The sequence below is a fragment of the Perca fluviatilis genome, chromosome 8 (assembly GCF_010015445.1).
Source record: "Perca fluviatilis chromosome 8, GENO_Pfluv_1.0, whole genome shotgun sequence".
Taxonomy (NCBI): Eukaryota; Metazoa; Chordata; class Actinopteri; order Perciformes; family Percidae; genus Perca; species Perca fluviatilis.
This window is the reverse complement of record NC_053119.1, coordinates 9,362,533-9,387,573: the sequence shown is the minus strand read 5'-3', so window position 1 is coordinate 9,387,573 and position 25,041 is coordinate 9,362,533. Positions and strand designations below refer to the sequence as shown.

The window sequence follows — 25,041 nt, the reverse complement described above, 5'->3', positions numbered from 1 at the left end:
GGGTCTTTCAGCATCAGATATCTTTGCGCAGGCAACCATGTCAGGGTGAAACGGACCCTGACCTGTGTCACAAGAGCACTAAAGTTAAGGCAAACTTTAATGAATTCAACTTCCTCTCCTGTGATTGGCAACACTTACTTCTCTTTTTACGTGTGTAGGGAAAACCCTGACCATTAGCTCAGCCTAAAATTGAGATAAAAATTACTATTATTATATCTGTAAATAGTATCAGACACAGGTCCTTTATGCACATTATTGTGCAATCTAGAGATTTTGCCTGCACAAAGAACATCCTGAATAGACAAAGAGGGGTGTGGCCTGTAGAGTACATAGTTTCAATGCGTTTGAAAAAAGTGGTGCAAATACAAGCTTCCTCCAGCACTTCCTCTACTGCACTGAGCAACATCGATATAGATCATTTCCTGAAACTCCTTTTGAGCGCTGGAACTTGATGCATTTAAATTGTGTTTTTAAATTGTTCAGACTGGCAGTAAAAGAGTCAACCGACTGTGTCTGCATGCTAGAAGAGGCTGCTCTGAAAAGACTTTGATCCTGTAAAGCCTAATAAGGGTCTCTACAGTCCCAAGAGGTGCCAACATTGTGCACAACCCTCCAAACAGTAAGTACAATGCTGCCAAGACTATTATCTGAGCTCTCCTATCTATAGTCGCATCTCATAATTTCTTATCACTCTCTTGCCCTACTTTGTATGGTGGCATCTTGTTCCTGAAATAGCTTTGTTGTACTTTGCCTTGGCAAATTTTCTAAGTAAATAACTAAGTAAATATGCACATTTACACAGTTATATCACTTGTTTTCCAGATCAGAATAGGGGTGCTAATTTAGAGCTTTTTTGCACGATATAACCTAAAATCAAAATCACAATTAATTGCAGATTTTACCTTACGATAAATCAACATTAATTAAATTTTTTTGTGATTCGATGACAGACACTGCGTTTTTTATTTTTTTTTGTGTAAAGTTTAAAAAAATGTCTTTTGCATGATAAAAATGTAAATAGGCTATACAATCTATTTCCTAACTGCTTATTAACTTATTAGTCCTAACTTTAAACCAGCAAGTTGCGTTTTAAGCTGCTCATTTTTCTGCTTGTGGAGAGCTACATGACACATGAAAATTGATGAGGACCGGCGAGTTAAATCGGCCGTCCGAGAGAATACCAGGCAGACACACAGCTGACAACCTGCAGGTGGAGGCGCTGGAGACAGGCTCGGACATGCACGCCGCGGGCGTGGGTTTCAGTAAAGTGGCTGCATGTGTCCGACACGGAGTGCGGAAAGTGTGTCAGAGCCTCCCGGACAGGTGAACTGAGACTCAGTCTCCTGCTTCGGTCAACGGTTAATGATCGGTTAACATTTAATTTCATTGTGCTTTCTTTTGGAAGGTTGTTTGTGACAACTCTTCAACTTCAACTCTGTTTATAATATACAATACAATTGTTAATAAAACAAATACACTCAGTCATGATTCAGGTATCCGTATACTATGTTTAGTTATTTGTCACATTTTACAGTATATTGTGTATGGCCAAGATGCCACACAGCAACATTCCATTATCAGAACAGAACGTGCTATGTAGGTAGTTCCCATGAAATATAAAACCCCTCATCACACATTTTTAGAGGTAGATTAGTCTGCATTACTGGGGGAAGAAGTCATCATAGAAACTGCTCGCAGTCGTGTTGCCTGCATGTTTTTTTGTGGCTCAGAATGGGCTTTTGGGCAGACACATTAAGCGTGGGGTCTGGGGGAATTCAAGCAGTAGGTGACAGTTCAAAATATAATGCAGTCAGGCTCTCATGCATTCTGTAATGCTTTAAAATATTCTTATCTCTGCTGAGTCAACACACGTAGGCATTATTTACTTCTCCCTCTTCTTTTGTGTCTTGTTTGGGGAAGTAACCTCTTTAAATGTTCAAATGTTACCTGTTCACATCAATTAATTTACCTTTAATAAAAATGATTATTAATGCTCTGCTGATAAGGTAGTATCCCCTTCATAACGTCTGACCAACACAGAACCCTGTTTGAGACTCTCTCTGGATGAGACTAAGTTTAAGCGACTGTACGTTGCTCTTCTTCGGAGGTTAAACACTGAAACTAACTAAAAAGACTTTTTATCAGGCATACATCCTACCATTGTGTGGCTTATTGTCAGCACAAAAGTTAGTTTCACCAACTCCGATAAAGTGCAGCTTACAGCCACTTCCACAAGCTTATCAATGGAAAGCACATGCAGCGACACAGCGCTGAAGGTCAGAGGAAAGATGCCACACTGCAGTGCAAACATTTTACAAGTCAAAATAACTGAAGGCGCAAATGCAATTAATATCAAATCAGTGGTAGGGACAAATTTAAGGGAAATCTAAAAAGTGGTAGGGACATATCCCCACTGTTTCTACCATAACTTACGCAGTGTACTACTGTTCCACTAGCTACAGCTGAAGCTGTGTAAAATACAGTGGCTGTGGATAAGAGAGGAGTTGACTGCTGGAAGACATTTTGGCACTGGCAATTTTCCTTTGTGGGGAGGCAAGGAATTCCTCTATGCAGGAAAAACCTGTTCATGTTTACATTTCATGTCTGACAGAAGTGACATGAAAATCCCCACATAAGGGAGGAAAGCTGCTCAGACTACCTCAGCTGCCAATGTAGCAAGTACATTTTAGGAACATTTAAATATCTAAAATACACAAAGCTGTTCACATTGATGTAGTTAGTACAGTTACTGCATGTCACTACCTCAGCTGCCACTGTAGCATGTACATTTTAGGAACATTTAAATATCTAAAATACACAAAGCTGTTCACATTGATGTAGTTAGTACAGTTACTGCATGTCACTGCAGAGCCTTCAGATAGCAAAACTGTAACAGTGTTGTGGCTCAATGTTGGCCCAATGTGGCTCAAAATTAGCCCTCAGACAGAAAAGAAAACAGGAAGTTCCAAAATCAACAGAGCATCTAATGTGAAACCAACTGCCACCCTGGATTTCTCTTTTGTACTTCTTTTACACAAATGTTGGTCACCTCAAAATGGTACACTTCAGACAACTTACAACCGCCAATGTTTAGTCATAATTTAAAGTTTAAAAAAAGTTAAATGCAAAGCTTAAATTACATATGTAGGTCAACCCATTTGCGTGTTTAGCAGAACACTGGTTCCTTGTCCTATAAAGGCGTAACTGTGTTGTTTTTTGTGGCTGTTGTTCAGAAAGTGGGTACCTATAATGCTATTCTCCATATTCCAGTTTTTTTTTTACATTACAGTATTAAAACAATGGGGGGAATATTGGGTAATTTCCTGAAGCAAAATCTGCAGCAACAAGAGAGATATGACAGTGGGACAGCCCTGATCCATCGGGGTCTTAATAGGAATGGGCTTCAAAAGTCTATAGGTGGACAATGCGAGTGGGTCAAACTTAAAAGTTTTTTGAAAAGTCCAAATTAGTTTCTTAAAATCACAAAACAAGAGAAACCATTGTATTTCAAACAAAGAGTCATTAGTTCAAAACTCACTTCATAAACTGTTATTGTGTTAGTCTTTTACAGTGTAGAAGCCTGAACATATTAACATTTTATAAAATGGACACAAGATGTACATTGGTTGCAGTTTTGGTACTATATTTTCACCTTGTGTCCTAAGATAAAATAAAATTCACCTTGAGTCTTAATTTCCTTAATTTTTACATTAAAAGGATTTGCCCAACACTAAGATCATTTTCTGTTTCCAGTGAAAAAAAACTGCTTTCTTGGTTTAAATAGATTTTTCTTGATACAATAAAAATTACATTTTTATTATCTAATTGTCTTCTGCTCAAAAATTCTTTAGACAAAAGCCATTATATAATTACATTATTGTATAAAATTGTAAAAAAAATCCAAGTTCCAATATGAATCAAAATGTTCAAACTCAATATGAGTAGATGGATAAATGATTTGGTAAAATAAACACCTTTGTGTGTAATGTGTGTAATATAGATGCAGTAATTTCATGCAAAAAAAAGTATTTCTGCTCCTGATTTTGATTTACTGAGAATGGCGTGTGTCGTGAGGAGACCTGAACTGCACTTTATTCTCCTTTAACTCCACTGATCCCCACCTAGCAGGTCTATCATTACAAACACATGTTGCATGTGCAAGTGCTGTGTAAAGCCTCAGAATCGTGGCAGTTAAGTTAGTATTTTGGCAACTTAACACCACTGCAACACCAACATTTCTCACTTGCACTTAAGACCTGCACGGAATAAATCTGTTCTTACAACACTTGGCTCATTCTGCTCCCGTTTTATTTATTTTATTTTTACTTCTCACGACTTCAGCACCAGCCAAACTTGACCTACATAAGGAGCGGAGGACTCAACACCTTTTTGAAGTTCAAACCTCGGAGAGACCATGTCTTGTTCCATTGGTGGTTTCTTTTAGTGCATTTCCTGAGAAGCTAAAATATAGAACTGCAGTTTTCTGTGAATATTCTTTGTTTAGTGTTTAATATTGCAAAAGGTAATATAATCTGACAACCTCATAATTGTAGCAAAGATGATGCAAATATTATTTTATTAGCATTCAACAACTAACAGCTAACATCAATCTTGGCCATAGGCACACTATCAAAACATAAATGGAGCAGCAGCTGTTTGATGCTAACAAAATAATTGTCTTGACTATGAGGTTCTAAGATTTTATCCAGTATTATGTTTTAGTTTTTCAGAAAAGGTGAATACATTGACAAACAACAGGGAAATGGAAGTTAACCCTGAAGTGGTGCAGGAATGTCAAGTCGACATAGGGTGTTTTTCCATTACATGGTACCTGCTCGACTCGCCTCTACTTGCCTTTTTTTGTTTTTCCATTATGAAAAAAAGTACCCGGCACTAGCTAACAGGTACTTTTTTTTAGTATGACCTCAAATACCAAAAGGTGACGTGAAAACCTGCAGACTGCTGATTGGTCGGAGAGAATCATCCCTAATCACTGCGTCATCATTGCTAGCGACAGACGGGGGTGTCCTGAACAAACCCGCCATTTTTAAATAGTTTAGCCAGCGGTGTTTTTTTTGCTGCCTCCAGCTTCTTTTGAAACAAACAAAATAATAATTGGTCTTCTGGCTGTGGCAACTAGCCACATGCCGAGAATCAAAAACACACCTTCGACGTTCTGTGTGTGTGTCGCGTTAGGTCATGGCAGTTTTCTGCGGCGTCGCTATGACGACCAGCCACGCTCGCAACACGCATGAGGCGGTACTAAATCTGCAATGGAAAATGGAGGACGGGGCACAGCGGCCGAGTCGAGTCGAGTCGGGCCGAGCCGAGCAGAGCTGGTACTAACAGTGGGTAAGCGCCAATACTCTACCCCTTTTGAGCCACTTATGTACTACATTACTTTGAGCTGGTAGAGATTGAAATCTACGTAACCAGCCAGCATTTACCTCCAAGTTACTACTCCACCACTAAACTGTGGATTACTCCAATGTTAATTCAAGCTTGCTTTCTCTCAATACAGATCAAAATGAGGAGAAGGGATACACCCCTTTGCAAACAGCAGTCTACACCCTGCTTTGGGAAAGGTGAGTAAATACTACAGTGTATGTGGGCTTTCAAATCTACTTTCCCAGGGCTGTATTATCATCTTTGAGCCATAGCATTACATTCCCTCCTCATTGCCCCATCTCACATGTTAGCAGCCAGTTGTGACATATCAGCTTGGATTAGCAGCCCCTGTTGACATGACGTTCTCGACACCCTAAAATAGAGATAGAGAGGGACACGCAACTCAACGAGCAGCTGCATAATATATGCACAGGCACTGGACCACATAAACAGCCGAGCAAAGCCTAACTGTGGCAGTCGGAGTGAAACCTCAGAAGGGAAGAATTGTAGATCTGGGAAACATACAGACAAAAGACCTGAGGAGATACTTGACAGTGTCCAGAGTGCTGAGACTAAACAACGAGTGGCATTTGAAAAATAGTGGAGCTAAAAGGTAAGAGCTAGGGAGTCTAAAAGAGACAGAAGCAGACACATGAAAGCTGAAATACTTGACTCAACAGACAGAGGCTGAACAGCCAAACATGGCCATAAACACAGCAGAAGGTAAGAGACAGATGGAGCGTCCTCTACTGATAATTGAGCTGTCATGACACTGAGATGCAATGTGATGTAATTACCGGTTATTAAGAGGTTAATTCATTGTCTACGGTCTGAGATTTGATGGACGATTCACTTTCTGTAGACAAGTACAGCAGCTGTTAGAAAAGTGCCAGCTGAAACAAAGGGGTAAATACACTATAAAAATTGAGTATGGCGAATTACTAAAGCATTTTATTGAGGTAAGCATTTTATATTTTAAAAACACAGATCAGCATATTAATGGAAATTTTACTACGCATGTTAAAAGACCGACATATCCAGACTGCTTTTGTGGATCAGGTTTCTAGAATAAGTGGATGAAGGTCAAGGAAGCAGCAGCTGTTCCAGTAGAGCGTACACATGCTGAAAGGCTCGTCAGGAATGCAGCTAGGAACAGGCAGAAGAAGTTGTGCCAATGTGAGGCCAACTGTTAATGGTGTCATCTGTGAAGGCGCCAAGATCGCTCAAAGTTTTCAAGACAGATAGAGTTGCATGTGAACCACTTAGGACGGTGAGTATGCTGCAGAGAAGTTTGGTATTTGATACAATAGTACAGCATATCCTGTCATGCACTTGTTGATTCAAATACCTCCACGGTGTGACTGATGCTGCAACTGGTCAAGTGATCTACTTTGGCTGCAACTTTAATATTAATAGCAACAGTGATGACATGGTGATCAGAATAGCAAAACATCTCCACTACAGATGGGATGTTGGATAGCAACAGCAGTTTTCACACCAGAGGGAAGCAGGCAAAGCCAAACAACTCTGCTGTCCTGATGAAAATATGAATTCACAGGGTCTCAGGTTTAAAAATAGGATTCTAGTCCCTGCATTTGGTATGTAAGAGAACCAGGTCAATATAAGTAAATATTGCCTTTTCCCAACCAAAAGGTCAAGAGAACCAAAATGCTGGTATGCTAATAACTGCCGCTCTAACAACAAAGGGCCAGACATTCCATTTCCATTTACAGATTCTTTTCTGCAGATTCTTTGGGAATGTTTACTAAGTTTGCTGTTCCAAAGCTGATCTGGTTTAGATTTTCTGCAAACACACAACCTTATAAACTGAGATGTAGATAAATAATTTTTACTGACTTACTATGAATATGGCAAAATGCAGCAACAACGAAAAGCATGAAAACTTAATGAAACTTAATATAAACTGGCAATCAATTGTGAACCAAACTTGCGGCCCCAAATATAGCAATCATCAGTGCAGATACATTACAAACTCATAACCTTATATAGCACCTAAACTGCATGACAATGACATGCTATTGGATTCAAAGCAACTAGACTGACTTAACAATCGATGCACTGTTTCATTTCAAACAAACTAAAAGCAGTGATGCATAAGCAGACAAATAACACAGAATGTGTAATCAAGATCTTTTCATGCTTTTACTTTTCTTTATCTGTAAAGTGTCCTGAGATAACTTCTGTTGTGGTTTGACACTATAAATAAAATGGAATTATTTCCAAGCAAGGGTGACCCGTAGTCGGGGTTGCGAGGTCACACTGCCAGACTAAGACACCTGGGACAGTGATTAACTGTGTTTACTGTAACTTACCTGACACGTTGGCAGAACATGTAGCTACTCAAGACGTGTTTACTGTTGAGTTATGATGAGGCATTGCAAAACGTGCCAAGTTTATTTCTTAACCCCCCGCCAACCCCAACCTCAGATTCATATCCGTAGGTATCATGTTTATCTTGCTGGTATTTGTATTTACTGTCATCACTAAGTTAATGTTATTTCACCCTCAAGTGCCATATTTCATCAAATTTATGAGATGAAATATAACATGTTAGCAAGTTGCTCGGATTCATGTTATGGGAAGAGTAATCTCAGTTTCATGTACACAAACTGTAACATAAAACTACTTAAGTAACTACCGCATGAGTTATGATTCCTTACCAAGCTCAGGCTCAGGGACAGCTTCATCTGGTAGGCTTAAGACTTTTGAACTCTTAAGCTCATCACACTGTCACTTTATATAGCTTTACTATATATATATATATATATATACACACACACACATATATATATATTCTGTAATTGTTGACTTGCATGAACTATGCAGTGTTTTATGTACTGTTTTATGCAGTTCTCAACATTGCAAAAAATGAATTAATATTAACTTTCTTCAGAGATACATTTTTAAGCCTAACCTTTATTGACAAGAAAAAAAGCCTTCACTTAGTATTTTTCTCGACTCCCTCAGAAATGCCACGGCTTTTCAAAAAAATGTCAATGAGTGATGTGGATGAGAAGGTACGCCTGCGAGCAGAGAAGGTCTATGCCTCCGCCCTGCAAGAGGAAGACACCAAGGATGCTCTGGCACTGTTCAACGTGCCAGAGGACTGTCCCATCGGTCTGCATGAGGACAGAGAGAGGTCGATGCAGAAGGAACTGGCTGCGCAGCAGTCTCAGGAGTCTGCTAAGAAGTAGGAAATGGAAATGTTTGATAAAATATGCCTCTCATTCTGCACAGCCCTTGAGTCCTAAATTTCCGGGCAACAACAGAAAATATTCCCAATGTTTTGCCATGGACCTTAGGCAGATGTAAGCTTTTAGTTAGAGAGTAATCTAGTCCTCCTGTGTGTTACTAGGAAGAAGATGTTCATGTTGAAGCGTTCGCAATCAGTATCTTTGCAGATACCTGTCGGTGGTGACTGGGCCCGGTCTGTGGTTTCCCCAATGCTCTCCGAAACCACACCAGAACCTTTTCCCCAAGAGGACTTTCCAGACTTCCAGAGAGTAACCATCAGTGGAGATTACTGTGCAGGGGTAAACAGGATTAACACTCCAGCCCGTTGACGCAAACAAACACATTAAACACGTAACTGTAGCTACACACATCTCACTACACTCAAAAAATGGGTACCATCAAAAAAAAAAAGTACTTAAAAAACATTTAGACATGCAGCAACCAGACAAGAGAGACCAAGACTAGTGCAGTGCCCCTTTGTGCCTGCTTTCTTAAGGACCAATCATCCAAACAACCTCGCACTTGACACTGCACTTCCTTGGGTCCTGAGCAAAACACCTGCCATGACATGGACTATGTCAAACTGCAGGCAAAAGTGGCCCAAATCTGAGTCCATATGTTAACACTAGAAAGAGCATGCATTTAGCTGTGTACCATAGTTGTAATGAATTATCAGTTGTCTTAAAGGTCCCATGACATGGTGCTCTTTGGAAGCTTTTATATAGACCTTAGTGGTCCCCTAATACTGTATCTGAAGTCTCTTTTATATAGACCTTAGTGGTCCCCTAATACTATATCTGAAGTCTCTTTTATATAGACCTTAGTGGTCCCCTAATACTGTATCTGAAGTCTCTTTTATATAGACCTTAGTGGTCCCCTAATACTGTATCTGAAGTCTCTTTCCCGAAATTCAGCCTTGGTGCAGAATTACAGCCACTAGAGCCAGTCCCACAAAGAGTTTTCCTTAGTATGTGCCATTTCTGTGTCTGTAGCTATTGAGGAGGAGAAAAGGGGACTCATATTAATGTTAAAAAAAAATGTCATGCCATGGGACATTTAAAGGAAATTAAAAGACAGATTTTGTCTTTCAAATTATTTCTTGGTGAATAAAAATACCAAACTTTAACTGAAACTTTTCCATGACCTTCACAGATCACAGTAGAGGATTATGAGCAGGCAGCCAAAAGTCTGCTTGGGGCACTGTTCATAAGAGAGAAATACAGCAGGCTGGCCTACCATCACTTTCCCAGGACCACTGCCCGATTCCTCCGCAACGCCCAAAATGAGAAGTGGAGGGAGGATGATGAGATTATGCCAGGTAGGGGTATTTATAGAACCAATTTTCCTCATTGGAAAAACATAATTAAGTTAATACTCCTGCTTTTTGTCCCGTATTTTACTCTTGCACACTTAATACAGTTACGAGAGGGGATAATCTATTTTGGGAGCCCGATTCCAGAAGCTAAGAGTCCCATTCATTTTCCCCATTGACAATGTTACGTGACTAACAGTTGAAGCACTTCTATGGCTTTCAATCATTCAGCAACAGCCAAAATCTGTAAGATTAGTGGTAAAATCTTGGTTGGATTAGGCTAAAGATTGTGATGTCTTAAAATGTAATAACTAAATGTAGCAAGTTTATTAAGCTCAAAAGAGGAAAAAAATAGTTTTCAAGAATATTATTTTAGAGTTGGGATTTACAGACAAAGTGATACTAAACACTCTGGAAAGCCAACTGCATTTTGAACAGAGAATATAGAGGAACTGCTTTGTTCCTCAATTCTTACCATGACTTGTAAATAGTGTAGTTTGTTTAGAATAAACAGATGACCGAATAGTTATCATAAGCAACAGAGAAGAAACTTCAACAACTAAATGAACAAAGCCTACGGATACTCAACGTGGTATTTTACTGGCAGGAGATCTCAGGAACACCACCATAACCTTGTCTCAGTGGCAAAGATGTCAACAAGAATGAGTTAAAATTGGCAAAACTAGTTTCATGTAATAATGATATGACTATGATTATTCCTCATTTGCCATTTTGTTTATTCCCTCCCATCGTCTGTAGACATATGGCCTTTCCCCCATGAAGGGGAGGACCCATACTCCATGGAGTGTATTCCAGAGAACCTGAATTACGAGCTGCAGATGAAGGATGGCATAGTTCATGTTTACGACAATACCGAGGCCCTGAAACAACAGCAGCCTCACAGCCTCCCTTATCCCGACCTCGAGACCTTTGCTATAGACCTGAGCCATGTCCTTGCAATGATATGCGACGGCCCAACGTGAGTACACAAACATTTTAAATATTCTTAACATCAATAGGTCTACACAGATTGTAATTGATATTTCACAAAATAGTGTGAATAGTTTTCCCTTCCTGAACTGTGGGGGCAGCATGCCTGGAGCAGAGGATTAGTAAGCAGCGTGGTGCTAAAGATACATTATTATTTAAATCACTAATTTAACATTTTCCAACATGAAATGTTTCGCTGATATTATGTTGCTTTACAGGAAAACCTACTGTCACAGACGCTTGAACTTCTTGGCTTCTAAATTCTACCTTCATGAAATGATGAATGAAATGGCAGAGCTAAAAGAGCTAAAATGTGTTCCACACAGAGACTTCTACAATGTCAGAAAGGTTGGTTACAATTAATAACTTACTAGAAACTCTGTACTAAAAGTGGTGTAATACAATTCATCTGGCCAACATTGCTTCGGCGTGTTGTGCTTTTACTCTGAAGGGCTGTCTTACCACTGCAGAATTTATTTCTAACTTTAGTGCCATCAGTCTAAATAAGCAAGTTTATAGATCCACTGTAACATGTCCAATAGTTATGCACATTGTCACTGTCTGCTCTATGTCAAACACAGGTGGACACACATATACACGCTGCTGCTTGCATGAACCAGAAGCATCTGCTGAAATTTATAAAGACCACATACCAGACAGAGGCAGATCGCGTCATCTTGGAGAAGGGCAGCCAACAGCTCACACTCAAGGAAGTCTTCAACAAGCTTAAAATGGACCCCTACGACCTCACCGTAGACTCTCTGGATGTGCACGCTGTAAGAACAAATTATACATAACTGTCAAAGATCTTATAAACAAACAATTCCAGTAACATTTCCGCTATACAGTCATAAATCAGGTTTGCCTTTTATAATTTATCTAAAAAGACGTGTCCTCGAGGCAAATAGAACAGGTAATCACTCCATGTGCCTGCCAAGAATTAATTTGTTCTTTTCAAACAACTACAGAAGATTGCACTAACCTGTGCTTACTGACACAAGGATGCAATTATGGGTGTTCATGCATTTCATATGGTGTTATGCAATAATTTTTATGTTCCATGCAAGGTCCTCTTAATGTGTAATCTGAAAATAATCAATATAGTCACTTTGTTGGAATGAGAATGTGATCATCAGTGCATAAGATTAACCCTCTCTCACGAATTACTCTCCTAGGGAAGACAAACATTTCATCGTTTTGACAAGTTCAACTCCAAATACAACCCTGTTGGAGCCAGCGAACTGCGAGAGATTTACTTGAAATCAGACAACTACATCAAAGGAGAATACTTTGCACGTCTCATCAAGGTGTAGTATGAGTTTAAGTACTAACATCACTTAAAGGCCCTGTATAACAGTGTTTTCATTTATCTGGTCTTAGATTACTGCTCAGGTTGAAGTGGGACAAAGCTAAACTGTAATTATGAAAAGTCAACGAAGAACAATAATGAGGGTCAGTGAGATATCAATTAAGTACCGTCTGGCATGCCATGGCTTACTGGGACAGAGCTATTGTGCTTTTCCTTTCAAAATGTCTGCAGTGAAAAAGGCCTATTGGACAAAATATGTAAAAATACCTCTATGGGTGAACCAAGTTGAAGTTCCACTTTAATTCAACTGTTATTTAACCATTTTAAAAAAACGTACAGCTGAGATTAAATATTTTTACAGGATGAGAGCACACAAAGAAACATCAAGAAAATCAAAATCAAAAGGGCATGGGTGCATAATACATTTTGTGGTTTATTTAAGGTAGAATTTCTCTTTCTCCTCCAAACATATGTGTATGCTAGTGTAAATGTGGTTCATATTTAGTATATTTTGTAGAGATATACCAAGGAATTGAACCATCTGTCATAATTGCTTTGGGATAGGTTGTAGTTATCTTTCACCCACTGGTGGCGAACTACTAGCCTGGGAAAACCCTGACGAACTCCCGGCAAATTTGTGACAAGAGCCCATTTAAGCCCATTTCTAATTTTTCCAAATCGAGGCACCAATCACAACCGCTGAGGCGGGCTTTACACCAATCACAACTGTTGAGGCGGGCTTTACACGAAGACGATAGCGCAGCGACGGCGAGCAGCTTTTTGTTTACATTCAACATGGCGGCTACCGAAGCGCAGCAACCCATTGATCTGATTGGTTGAAGGACTATCCAATTGCGTCCAGAGGCATTTGAGCGGTGTCCTTTGGAAATGAGCTGCAAATGAACCTTGCTCAGACCCACTCTCAGTTACAACTGAGAAGGGTCTGGTGTCAACCAGGCTAGGGAACTACTGAAAAGTTACTGGAGTACATCACGTTTCTATAATGTTTCTTTGGAGCATTAAGTACACTTCCTCTGTTGGTATTTCGAAATAACCCTGATGGGACAGAATTAACTTGTTATCTGTCCATTGTGCCATTACCAGTTGTTACTTCTGCTTTATCAAGAAACATTTCCAAAGACCTGTGGTTTGATGTCTGTTTCAGGAAGTGGCCAGAGAGCTGGAGGAGAGCAAGTACCAGCATGCTGAGCCTCGTCTGTCGATTTACGGCCGCTCTGCCAGCGAGTGGGAGAGCCTGGCAACCTGGTTCATCCAGCATAAGGTCCACTCACCAAACATGAGATGGATGATCCAAATCCCCAGGATCTAGTAAGTCCTCAATGAAAACTAAGAGATAGCAGGCACATTCCTTACAATAAAACAAACATGGTTCTAAAAACACAAAAGGGTCTAGGTCCACTTACATTTGACAATAAGCCATATATAAAGGTTACTAATAAAACCAATGTTTCATCTTCCCGATTGTTATATTGTTTCCTCTTTAAAATGAGTGATGAAGCTCAGATAGTTACATAGTTAGTAACATTTTTTAATTTAAACCAAAATATCTGTGTTCATTTAGCATTTTTCCAAGTCATAGTTTAAGAAATCCGGAGTAGATCAATTCTAATGTCACGGTTGCCAAAATGTTGGCTCTAAACTTGTAAACTCACAAGTAAGGAATAATCACATTACTCAATAGGCTGTTCTGCATTTAACAAATGATAACATGTTTATATGGGAAGATAAGTTGATAAGATTCCTTTTGTCTTGCAGTGACATTTTTAAGTCAAAGAAATTGATACCACACTACGCCAAGATGCTGGAGAATGTTTTCCTCCCCCTCTTTGAGGCTACAGTCAATCCGCAAAAGCACAAAGTACTATATGTATTCTTGAAATACGTAAGTACTTTCATGAAGCGTGAAATCTGTGACAAACATAAAATTTTGAAAGTGAAATAGCAGCCATATCTGTTAGTTTTGCCCTGATGATTCAGTGATATTTAGTGACACTTCTTTGGGAACAGCCTGAGCACACAAAAGTTAAACTACATCTTTTTTGCACTGATGAACAAACATGCATGGTTGTGTAATATCTGTTCCTCAAATGTGTTGACATTATCTATGCAGGTGACAGGATTTGACAGTGTGGATGACGAGTCCAAACACAGTGACCACATGTTCTCTTACAAAAGCCCAAAGCCTGAGGAATGGACCACAGACGACAATCCTCCCTACACCTACTACCTGTTCTACATGTATGCCAACATCATGGTGCTCAACAACCTGCGGAAGTAAGACCTGTTTGTGTATGCATCAATCGTGCAAAAGATTCCCAGAGTGGTTTTATGACATAAAATGCTAATCCATTTAACACATCAGAGTTGTGTTACTTGCCAGGGTACAAGAAAGTCTTCCTGGTAATGTACATGATTTTAATGGGCCAGAATTTAGCCATCTTATGCCTTTTCCAGTCACACATGGGCGGGGGAATAGGTCGTGTGGTGTAAGGCATGGATACCCGACCCGAGGCCGACGGGTGCCGACGGGTCCCGACGGTACCTGACGGGCCAAGCCGGGTTCGGACAGATATTTAGAAATTATGGTCGGGGTCGGGTCGGGCTCGGTCACATCAGTGCGATAAGGCATTTGTTGTTTAATGGTGCTGCGGCTCCTTTTAAGAGAGCTCAGTGCGTGCGTGCGTGCGTGCGTGCGTGACGTAAGTGGGCAGAAGAGAGATAGCCTAGAGAAAGAGGAAGCACGCGTGTTGTAGATCATGCAACCGGAGCAGAGTTAGTGGTTATTCATGTTATAACGTCGGCCCTGGAGGTAACCAGTCTCTCCTGGTTTTCTGATCACGGTCGGAAACGAAGCGATCAGGAAAGGTTAACCCATTGAACATTTTAACAGCTGATTAACGTGCGCTTGTTGCCCCGTGTGTGCTGATGCGCTCATCTGTTGACATTTCCGAATGCCTTCCTACAGTTGCTTAATAAAAGCTTTCCACAAACGTAGCCTACATGTGTCATTAGTATGAGGAAAAACAAATGAGATTTTAACTGTGTCGGGCTCGGACACAAATTTCTTAATGCATGTCGGGCTCGGGCCGGGTTCGGACACGGATCTGTCGGACATGGGCCGGCCTTGGACAGAAAAATTCAGCCCGATCCGGACTCTAGTGTGGTGACCTGGACAGGCTGCAAGTTAGGCGAAATTCAAACTAGATCAGGCGCTGCAGCGAAAACAGCAGTCGTCACATTAATTTGATTGTGGGTAATCCTTTTAGGCTGCGGCGGTGGGGGCCACAGCGGGTTCTAAAAAAAAACACAGCAGTCTGCGGCAAAAAGTTAAAGTAGGTTCACCTTGGAGAAACCGATGTCATGGTGCAGTGGCCAATCACGTAACCAGCGATAAGACCAGACACAACACAACGGACTGGAGTGTTAGCCATGTTTCACGTGTAGTCACCTAATTTGGTATGTGCAACAGTTTAAAATCGTTTTGATGGACCCCTGCATCCTGGTTAATTATTAAAAGTAAATTTGTTTTTTAATCTGACCGAAAAGACCGAAAGTAACTCATAAGACTAGAAGCATGGCTAAATGCTAGCACCATGGGGATCACAATGGAAACACAAACAGGCAACACACCAACGCACAACCCTGCGGCTAATCGCCCCGTCTGATCCTATGTGAATTCCACCTTTAGCAGAGGCCTGACAAAAATTCATAGTTTCCAGCCTGATCTGCATGTTTTGCATCTGTAATAAAGCAAGAATGTAAACACCAGTATTGTTAAAAACTGCTATTTATTGTTGAAAGGTTTTTGGCTCAGGTGACAAAAGTACACACTGCCAGTATCATTTGTCCCTCCCCAGGGAGCGAGGACTGAACACCTTCCAGTTTCGTCCCCATTGTGGTGAGGCCGGCTCCATCACCCACCTGGTTTCCGCCTTCCTTACGGCTGACAACATCTCTCATGGACTCAACCTCAAAAAGGTGCAGTCCTGAATTCATACAAGGGTTTAAACTCAAGGTCTCTTGAATGCTGGCAGCTCAACATGCTGAACATGTTTTAATCAATATGCCTACTATAATAGTAAGTATAATAATTAGAGTGCTATCTTAAGGGTTTGCTTGTTCAGAAGCAAGCATTGCTTCGGCATCTCACAAAGAATGCAGTCGCTGGCCGAAAATAATGATCACTCCATAGGAGAAGGGACCTCATCTTGAAATACTTTTGATGTTTTTATGAGAAAGACAATGTTCACTCAATTCTGATCTTGGAAAAAGTCACTTTGATTTATGAACACGCTTAAATGTGATCTGCATTTCTGTAGGTGGCACTCTTCTTTGTTCAGACATGGTGGCCAACACTGTTCATACTTGCAACAAAGTACTGCTGTTTATTATGTAATTATTATCCATGGAAAATTAGCATATTATTCCTTTAACGTCAGATAGTGAATTTTCTCCAGTAACCCAATTAGATGATGCATAGCATTACTCATTACTTTGTTGTCTTCACCCCATCCTCCTCCCCAGAGTCCAGTGTTGCAGTACCTGTACTACCTGGCCCAGGTCCCAATCGCCATGTCCCCACTGAGCAACAACAGCCTGTTCCTGCAGTACTCCAAAAACCCTCTACGAGAGTTCCTACAGAAGGGCCTGTGTGTTTCGCTGTCCACTGACGACCCCTTGCAGTTCCACTACACAAAGGTCAGAACCACTGAAACGACAATAGATCATTTAACTATTTTGCTCACCACCAGGATCCCTTTAATCACCAATTACAGCAGATAAAAGCATGTCTTGGTGACACTAGTCCAGAGACATCTGGGCAACTAAACAAGTAGTCAGTAGGGGTGGAAATTACCAGAGGCCCCACGATATACAGTGCCTTGCGAAAGTATTCGGCCCCCTTGAACTTTTCGACCTTTTGCCACATTTCAGGCCTCAAACATAAAGATATAAAACTGTAATTTTTTGTGAAGAATCAACAACAAGTGAGACACAATCATGAAGTGGAACGAAATTTATTGGATATTTCAAACCTTTTAAACAAATAAAACTGAAATATTGGGCATGCAAAATTATTCAGCCCCCTTAAGTTAATACTTTGTAGCGCCACCTTTTGCTGCGATTACAGCTCTATAAGTCGCGGTATGTGTCTCTATCAGTTTTGCACATCGAGAGACTGACATTTTTGCCCATTCCTCCTTGCAAAACAGCTCGAGCTCAGTGAGGTTGGATGGAGAGCGTTTGTGAACAGCAGTTTTCAGTTCTTTCCACAGATTCTCGATTGGATTCAGGTCTGGACTTTGACTTGGCCATTCTAACCCCCCGGTATTTTTTTTTTTTTTAAACATTTCAATTTTTTTTTTTGCTTTATGTTTTGGATCATTGTCTTGTTGGAAGACAAATCTCCGTCCCAGTCTCAGGTCTTTTGCGGACTCCATCAGGTTTTCTTCCAGAATGGTCCTGTATTTGGCTCCATCCATCTTCCCATCAATTTTAACCATCTTCCCTGTCCCTGCTGAAGAAAAGCAGGCCCAAACCATGATGCTGCCACCACCATGTTTGACAGTGGGGATGGTGTGTTCAGGGTGATGAGCTGTGTTGCTTTTACGCCAAACATAACGTTTTGCATTGTTGCCAAAAAGTTTGATTTTGGTTTCATCTGACCACAGCACCTTCTTCCACATGTTTGGTGTGTCTCCCAGGTGGCTTTTGGCAAACTTTAACGACACTTTTTATGGATATCTTTAAGAAATGGCTTTCTTCTTGCCACTCTTCCATAAAGGCCAGATTTGTGCAGTATACGACTGATTGTTGTCCTATGGACAGAGTCTCCCAGCTCAGCTGTAGATCTCTGCAGTTCATCCAGAGTGATCATGGGCCTCTTGGCTGCATCTCTGATCAGTCTTCTCCTTGTATGAGCTGAAAGTTTAGAGGGACGGCCGGGTCGTAGATTTGTAGTGGTCTGATACTCCTTCCATTTCAATATTATCGCTTGCACAGTGCTCCTTGGGATGTTTAAAGCTTGGGAAATCTTTTTGTATCCAAATCCGGCTTTAAACTTCTCCACAACAGTATCTCGGACCTGCCTGGTGTGTTCCTTGTTCTTCATGATGCTCTCTGCGCTTTACACGGACCTCTGAGACTATCACAGAGCAGGTGCATTTATACGGAGACTTGATTACACACAGCTGGATCCTATTTATCATCATTAGTCATTTAGGTCAACATTGGATCATTCAGAGATCCTCACTGAACTTCTGGAGAGAGTTCAGAGTAAAGGGGCTGAATAATTTTGCACGCCCACTTTTTCAGTTTTTTATTTGTTAAAAAAGTTTGAAATAGCCAATGAATTTCGTTCCACTTCATAATTGGGACCCACTTGTTGTTGATTCTTCACAAAGAATTACAGTTTTATATCTTTATGTTTGAGGCCTGAAATGTGGCAAAAGGTCGAAACGTTCAAGGGGGCCGAATACTTTCGCAAGGCACTGTATTATCACAATACTTATGTCATGATACGATATTATTGCGATTTTATACATATTGCGATCTTCTGCGATATATTGCAATTTATTACCTTTTTTCCTCAACTTCAAATTGTGTCCCTAAATGAAAACTTTGTCAACATCTGTTTAATCTGTGCACCATCTAGTGGACTGAAAAATCTATTGATTGTATTATTCTAGTACCAAAAAGTTAAATTCTCATCTGCAATTTATAAAATAAAAGATAAGTGTATCGATACAATATTGCCATGGAAAATATCACGATACTATGCTGCATGTATTCCCCCCGCCCCCCCACCACCCACCGCTGTAGTCAGTTTTTGTATTATGCACAATATGTGTTGCAGGGGTAATAGGACCTCACTTAATAAAACATGATTTAATATGTAGTACGTAGGGCTGCAACAATGATTATTTATCAATTAATCTGCCGATTTAGCAATTTATCGTTTTGTGTCGATGAAATGTCAAAAAAAGTGAACAAATAGCAATGACAATTTCCCACAACCCAGACAAGTCAGACAAAACTTCAAATGTAGTTTTGTCTGACCAAATATTCAAAACCCAATACAGACCACGACACAGAGAAGCAGCAAATTATCCCATTTGAGCAGCTTAAACCTGAGAAATCTTATAATTTGTTTTCACTATTTTTGCTTAAATAAATGACTAGGGGTGAATAGGGGTGTGTCGAGACACTCAGCTCACCAGACAAGGCGATACACGATATTCGGTTCACGAAAAGGGGACGAGATTTTAACATTATTTCAAAGAAAACGTATAGTCTTTTATTCAATCAAAGTCAGTCTCGTGGGACGAGATGTCGTCCCACCTCTAGAAATAAATAATCAATTATCAAAATAAGTGCTGGTTATTTTTCTGTCTGTCGATCGACTAATCATTTCAGCTCTAATAGTAGGGCATACACAAACAAATTACTCTCATACAAATGGCCATACATATCCACTTTTAAAAGTGAAACAAATGTTACACCAGATCCTCAAATATACTTTATCTGTAAATGTTCTTGGTAACAATTTATCACAAATGTTCCTTCTGACCCTTTCAGGAGGCCCTGATGGAGGAGTATGCCATTGCAGCCCAGCTGTGGAAGCTGAGCACCTGTGATTTGTGTGAGATAGCCAGAAACAGTGTGTTACAGAGCGGACTCTCACATGAGGTAAGGTCTAACTTTTTTTAGCTCAATCAGTTTTTGGGGGCATTTCTGTCTTTAATGGTTAGGAAAGCTGAGATAAGGGAGAGAGAGGTGGGGGGGGAAGACATGCAGGAAAGTGTCACATGTCGGACTCACCCTGGACCTTCTGCGTCGAGGAATAAACCTCTGCATATGTGCATCCGCTCCACCAACTGAGCTAACCCGGCCACAAACTGGACTAACTTTGGACTGGAGAAATTGTTAAACTCCTTTTCTACATTCCTCCTATTTTACAGTTTAAACATAAACTCATCAGTGCTCTCTGGTGGACAAACTACGTAATGACACTGTTTCTAAATAGCCTCAAATATATTTCTGCCATTGCCACAGTTTCTTCTCTTGTCAATATACACTCACCTAAAGGATTATTAAATTTCTTCTTAATGCAATTATCTAATCAACCAATCACATGGAAACTGCTTCAATGCATTTAGGGGTGTGGTCCAGGTCTAGACAATCTCCTGAACTCCAAACTTAATGTCAGAATGGGAAAGAAAGGTGATCTAAGCAACTCTGAGCCTGGCATGGTTGTTGGTGCCAGACGGGCTGGTCTGAGTATTTCACAATCTGCTCAGTTACTGAGATTTCCACGCACAACCATTTCTAGGGTTTACAAAGAATGGTCCCTGGGCCTTGTTGATGCTAGAGGTCAGAGGAGAATGGGCCGACTGATTCCAACTGATAGAAGATCAACTTTGACTCAAATAACCACTCGTTACAACCGAGGTATGCAGCAAAGCATTGAGGCGGATAGGCTACACCAGCAGAAGAACCCATCGAGTACCACTCATCTCCACTAAAAATAGGAAAATGAGGCTACAATTTGCACGAGCTCACCAAAATTGGACATTTGAAGACTGGAAAAATGTTGCCTGGTCTGATGAGTCTCGATTTCTGTTGAGACATTCAGATGGTAGAGTCAGAATTTGGCGTAAACATGGATCCGTCATGCCTTGTTACCACTGGGCTGGCTGCTGGTGGTGGTGTAATGGTGTGGGGAATGTTTTCTTGGCACACTTTAGGCCCCTTAGTACCAACTGGGCATCGTTTAAATGCCACAGCCTACCTGAGCATTGTTTCTGACCATGTCCATCCCTTTATGACCACCATGTACCCATCATCTCATGGCTACTTCCAGCAGGATAATGCACCATGTCACAAAGCTTGAATCATTTCAAATTGGTTTCTTGAACATGACAATGAGTTCACTGTACTAAAATGGCCCCCACAGTCACCTGATCTCAACCCAATAGAACATCTTTGGGATGTGGTGGAACGGGAGCTTCGTGCCCTGGATGTGCATCCCACAAATCTCCATCAACTGCAAGATGCTATCCTATCAATATGGGCCCACATTTCTAGAGAATGCTTCCAGCACCTTGTTGAATCAATGCCACGAAGAATTAAGGCAGTTCTGAAGGCGAAAGGGGGTCAAACATGGTCTTAGTAGGGTGTTCCTAATAATCCTTTAGGTGAGTGTAAATATATCGGTGATAAGCTAATATTGCTAATATTTTTTTTTACAAACCCAGCCTCGGTTATCCAACGGTCCATAAAATCTTTAAAAAGCTATGTCACTATAATAAATCTAACTGTTAATAGTATATAATATAATAACGGATAAAATGAAATCTTGTCCCCGAGCTCATGGAATAGAATAGAATACACTTTACTGTCCCCGAAGGAAAATTTGTCTTGGGCATAGTGCTACAATCTGTTGCTTTACACAACCATGTAGCAACGAAACCATTCTAAAATCGACATAAAAACAACATAAGATCAACAAAACATCTTAGGACACGAAGCAAGGACACATACTGTATGACTGTATAGACGATGCTACTGTGTCCTCCACCTACTGAAAACATTTTCACATTTGTGCAATATCGTCTCTCTCTCTCTCTCTCTCTCTCTCTCTCTCTCTCTATATATATATATATATTTTTTTTTTTTTTTTACATTTTCACCCTACAGGAGAAGAAACACTTCATTGGTGCCAACTACCTACAGGATGGACCAGAGGGCAACGACATTCGTCGGACAAACGTGGCACAAATCCGCATGGCCTACCGCCATGAGACACTGTGCAATGAGCTCAGTTTTCTAGTGGACGCAGTGAAGGCAGATGTTGGCAATAACCCACCTGAGTGATTTACCACGCCAGCACAAACTGTGCCGGAGTATGTCCTCAAGGATAAAGAGGCATAGGTTAGACGGCACATATATTTTTCATATTCTTCTAAAACTTTTTGACTCAGATTTAAAAAAAAGGGGGGTTCTTACTATTTTATGTTGGCCTTGGTGCAGAAATCAGCCGTGGCCTACTTGATTTTTATACCGTATTCAATGCTGTATGAACTTTGCCAATCCCTGTGTGTCTCGTTTTATTGAGATAAAGATTTATTTTCTCATGAAGGGTGTGAAGTGCACTTGTGCATATGGATTTATGAAAGAGCACTAGCCACAAAACCTGATTTGGAATTGACACATTCAGTCAGAAGCAGAATATAAAATGATTTTTACTGAAAAAGGAGTTCCTATAACCGCAAAGTTGGCACTGCTTGGTGAAAGTTTTCTGTCACTTGCATTTATGCATATTACAAAGGCCTTTATCTGGACTATAGGTCTGAAATGAAATGTACTGTAGAAAAAAGAAAAATACTAATTTAAGGGTACCGTCAGATTTGCCTTTTCACACTGAATTCAGTCAACTGTCAACTACATGATTTTGTCAGAAGTGAATGAGAGGCCAGGCAAATATTCAAAGACAGGAGAGCTTTGTGGTGAAATCAGTATCACAAACCCGTTTTACTTACAAATATGAAAAGACTACCTGATAGTTATTTTCTTTTATGTTTGCCATTTCTAACTTTACATATGTAAATAAAGGCTGCAAAACAGTCCGTAATGTTGCTGCATGGCTCTTTTCTTTTTTTAACTTGTGTATCTACATTCAATTGTTTCATTGTTTAATTGCATCACTGTTGGTATTCTATCAAAACTGAAAAAGATAACCGACCAATATTTAATTACACGCTGAGGGGTAATTTTCACATTCAGGTGAGAGCAGGAGAAACTGAAATAACTTACTGTATATTAAATAAGTATTTTACTGCTGGAGAGAGGGTATAAAACTGGGCTGTCTTTGCAGTAGAATGCCATTTTAAAAGATTGGTGCTGCATGACCAGAGAAAACAGAAAAGGAGAGGTGATATTCACTCGCTCATACAAACCTACAACTACCAGAATGCATTGGCCTGTGAGTTGGGAGGAGATCTGGGCACTGGTCAAATGGAGGGAAGTTTAACATTCATTTACACATACTACTAACATTATTATGGTACAAAATTGGTAGAATATCATATCCCTTTAAGTGTGCAACTTTACTTTGGTTCTAAAAGAACAAATTAATTAAATTAAATTAATTATGAATTTCTACCTAATGTCCACCTGTTGACAAACATTTGCAGACTGTATCTTCAGATTTATTTTGCTGTACAGTTTGTGGCGGTATATTACAAAAGTAGTAATCTGCCAAAACAAAAGAAGAAGAAGGAGATTTATTTTGGACGGGCAACCTGACACCAATTCAATATGGTTTTGAAGCTAACGCTAATGTTAACACAGCAAACAGGTAAATTAAATTGAAAACGTTAGCTTAGCTACATCAGTGTAAAAAGATATTGGAGTATATTCCATTTGTTTTACACATTGGGCAGGCAAATGTTAAGAGTAACGTTAGCTCCAGTAATATTGGTGGCTAAGCTAGCTACTAATCAATTAGCTAGGGAAATATACTTTTGAAAGAAGACACTGCCATTATGGTGTCAATCATCCACAGGTGCACCCTTGTGTTGACTTCAGGTCAAATTGACCCGTTTTAAATTTTTGTTTTATATCAGAAAATATGGTACATAGAAATAAGCGCTGAAAATGTGTAGAAGAAAAATTTAACAATTTAAAACGTTGGAAAAAGCAAAAACAAACTGAAAAAAAGGCGTCAAAAACATCGAAAAAGGTCAAGGTTGACGGGAAGACAACACAAGGGTCAACAATGCAAGCGGTTATACTGTCTGAGTTTTACGTTAGCAGTTAGCTTAGCCCTGGTAAGTTACTGCAGTTATACAGTAACATTAGTACATAGCTAGCTAGCTCGGTTTTATAGTGCTAACGTTACATACGTAAACTCACCCTTTTCACGTTGTTAATGTTAATAAACGTTGATACGTTATAATTACAAATCACCGGAGGGGAGGTTAACTTTTCAGCAACACATCAGGAGGTAAAAAAAAAAAGTCAATCGTCGGGGTGTACGGCATGGTTGTATTTTAAGAGAACGGTGTACAAGAATGTATTAAGCCGGTGAGGATGGCAAAGGAAAGTCCCGCCCTATTCTACCTTACTCTGCCTCTGATTGGCTTACGCTGACTTTTCTTACACTAACCGTAACCAATCGCACTCCTCTTGCCTAAACTTAACCAAAGCCGGTCTACGGATATATTAGAAGTTCTTTGACTTAACCAACCCAACCAAAGCAGGCAACAAGTCCTAGTCAATCAGATGGAGAGTAAGGCGGGAATGCCCCCACCAGAGTGATAGAGAAAGACATGGCTCTGGCCCCCGCCATCCTAGGAAAACATTTTTGGGCATACGTACACATATGTTTTTTTGTTTAAAAATTAAAAAAAACAAACCCACCACAAAAAAAAAAAAAGCAGGGGACTTTCATTACAGTCCATCAGGCACGTTCAAAATCAAATTTTATTTGAATAAAATGTTTGTTAATTTATAAGGTTATTTAATTCATCAATTTATTTGATATTCTTGTTTTTATTGCTTCATATGGTTTTCTTATTATGGTTTTATTTATATATAGTTATAACAATGCAAGTTTTGTATTTGAAAGCATTGAATAAAAAAACATGAAAGATGGCACATAATTTTTTTTCCTTCCACACCATCCATGTTCTCTTAATACATCCATGGTCCATGTTCCACACCGATCTCAGTCTTAATCAATTTACAGTCTGCGGTCATAATACAT

At 40.0% G+C, this 25,041-nt stretch overlaps 1 protein-coding gene and 1 long non-coding RNA gene across 3 annotated transcripts; one reads left to right on the top strand and one right to left on the bottom strand.

The window, feature by feature from the left end:
• The first annotated feature begins 384 nt into the window (after positions 1 to 384).
• ampd3b (adenosine monophosphate deaminase 3b) lies at positions 385 to 22,910 on the top strand. Of its 2 annotated transcripts, XM_039807675.1 has the most exons (16): positions 385 to 619; positions 5,522 to 5,585; positions 8,377 to 8,599; positions 8,765 to 8,942; positions 9,796 to 9,961; positions 10,715 to 10,934; positions 11,164 to 11,293; positions 11,527 to 11,721; positions 12,121 to 12,252; positions 13,420 to 13,583; positions 14,031 to 14,157; positions 14,386 to 14,549; positions 16,133 to 16,253; positions 16,800 to 16,973; positions 19,851 to 19,961; positions 21,972 to 22,910. In XM_039807675.1, exons 2-16 carry the CDS (start codon positions 5,528 to 5,530, stop codon positions 22,146 to 22,148), a joined length of 2,340 nt encoding a protein of 779 aa, XP_039663609.1. In that variant the 5' UTR covers positions 385 to 619; positions 5,522 to 5,527; the 3' UTR covers positions 22,149 to 22,910. The 2 variants fall into 2 exon arrangements, with proteins under 2 accessions (XP_039663609.1, XP_039663610.1); XM_039807676.1 differs by lacking the exons at positions 385 to 619; positions 5,522 to 5,585 and adding an exon at positions 5,793 to 6,111.
• Positions 11,599 to 24,303, bottom strand: LOC120563494. Its single transcript, XR_005639968.1, has 2 exons — positions 24,189 to 24,303; positions 11,599 to 11,719 (listed from the first exon to the last, which is right to left on the bottom strand). It is a non-coding gene; the product is annotated as an uncharacterized LOC120563494 (long non-coding RNA).
• Between the last annotated feature and the right edge of the window lie 738 nt (positions 24,304 to 25,041).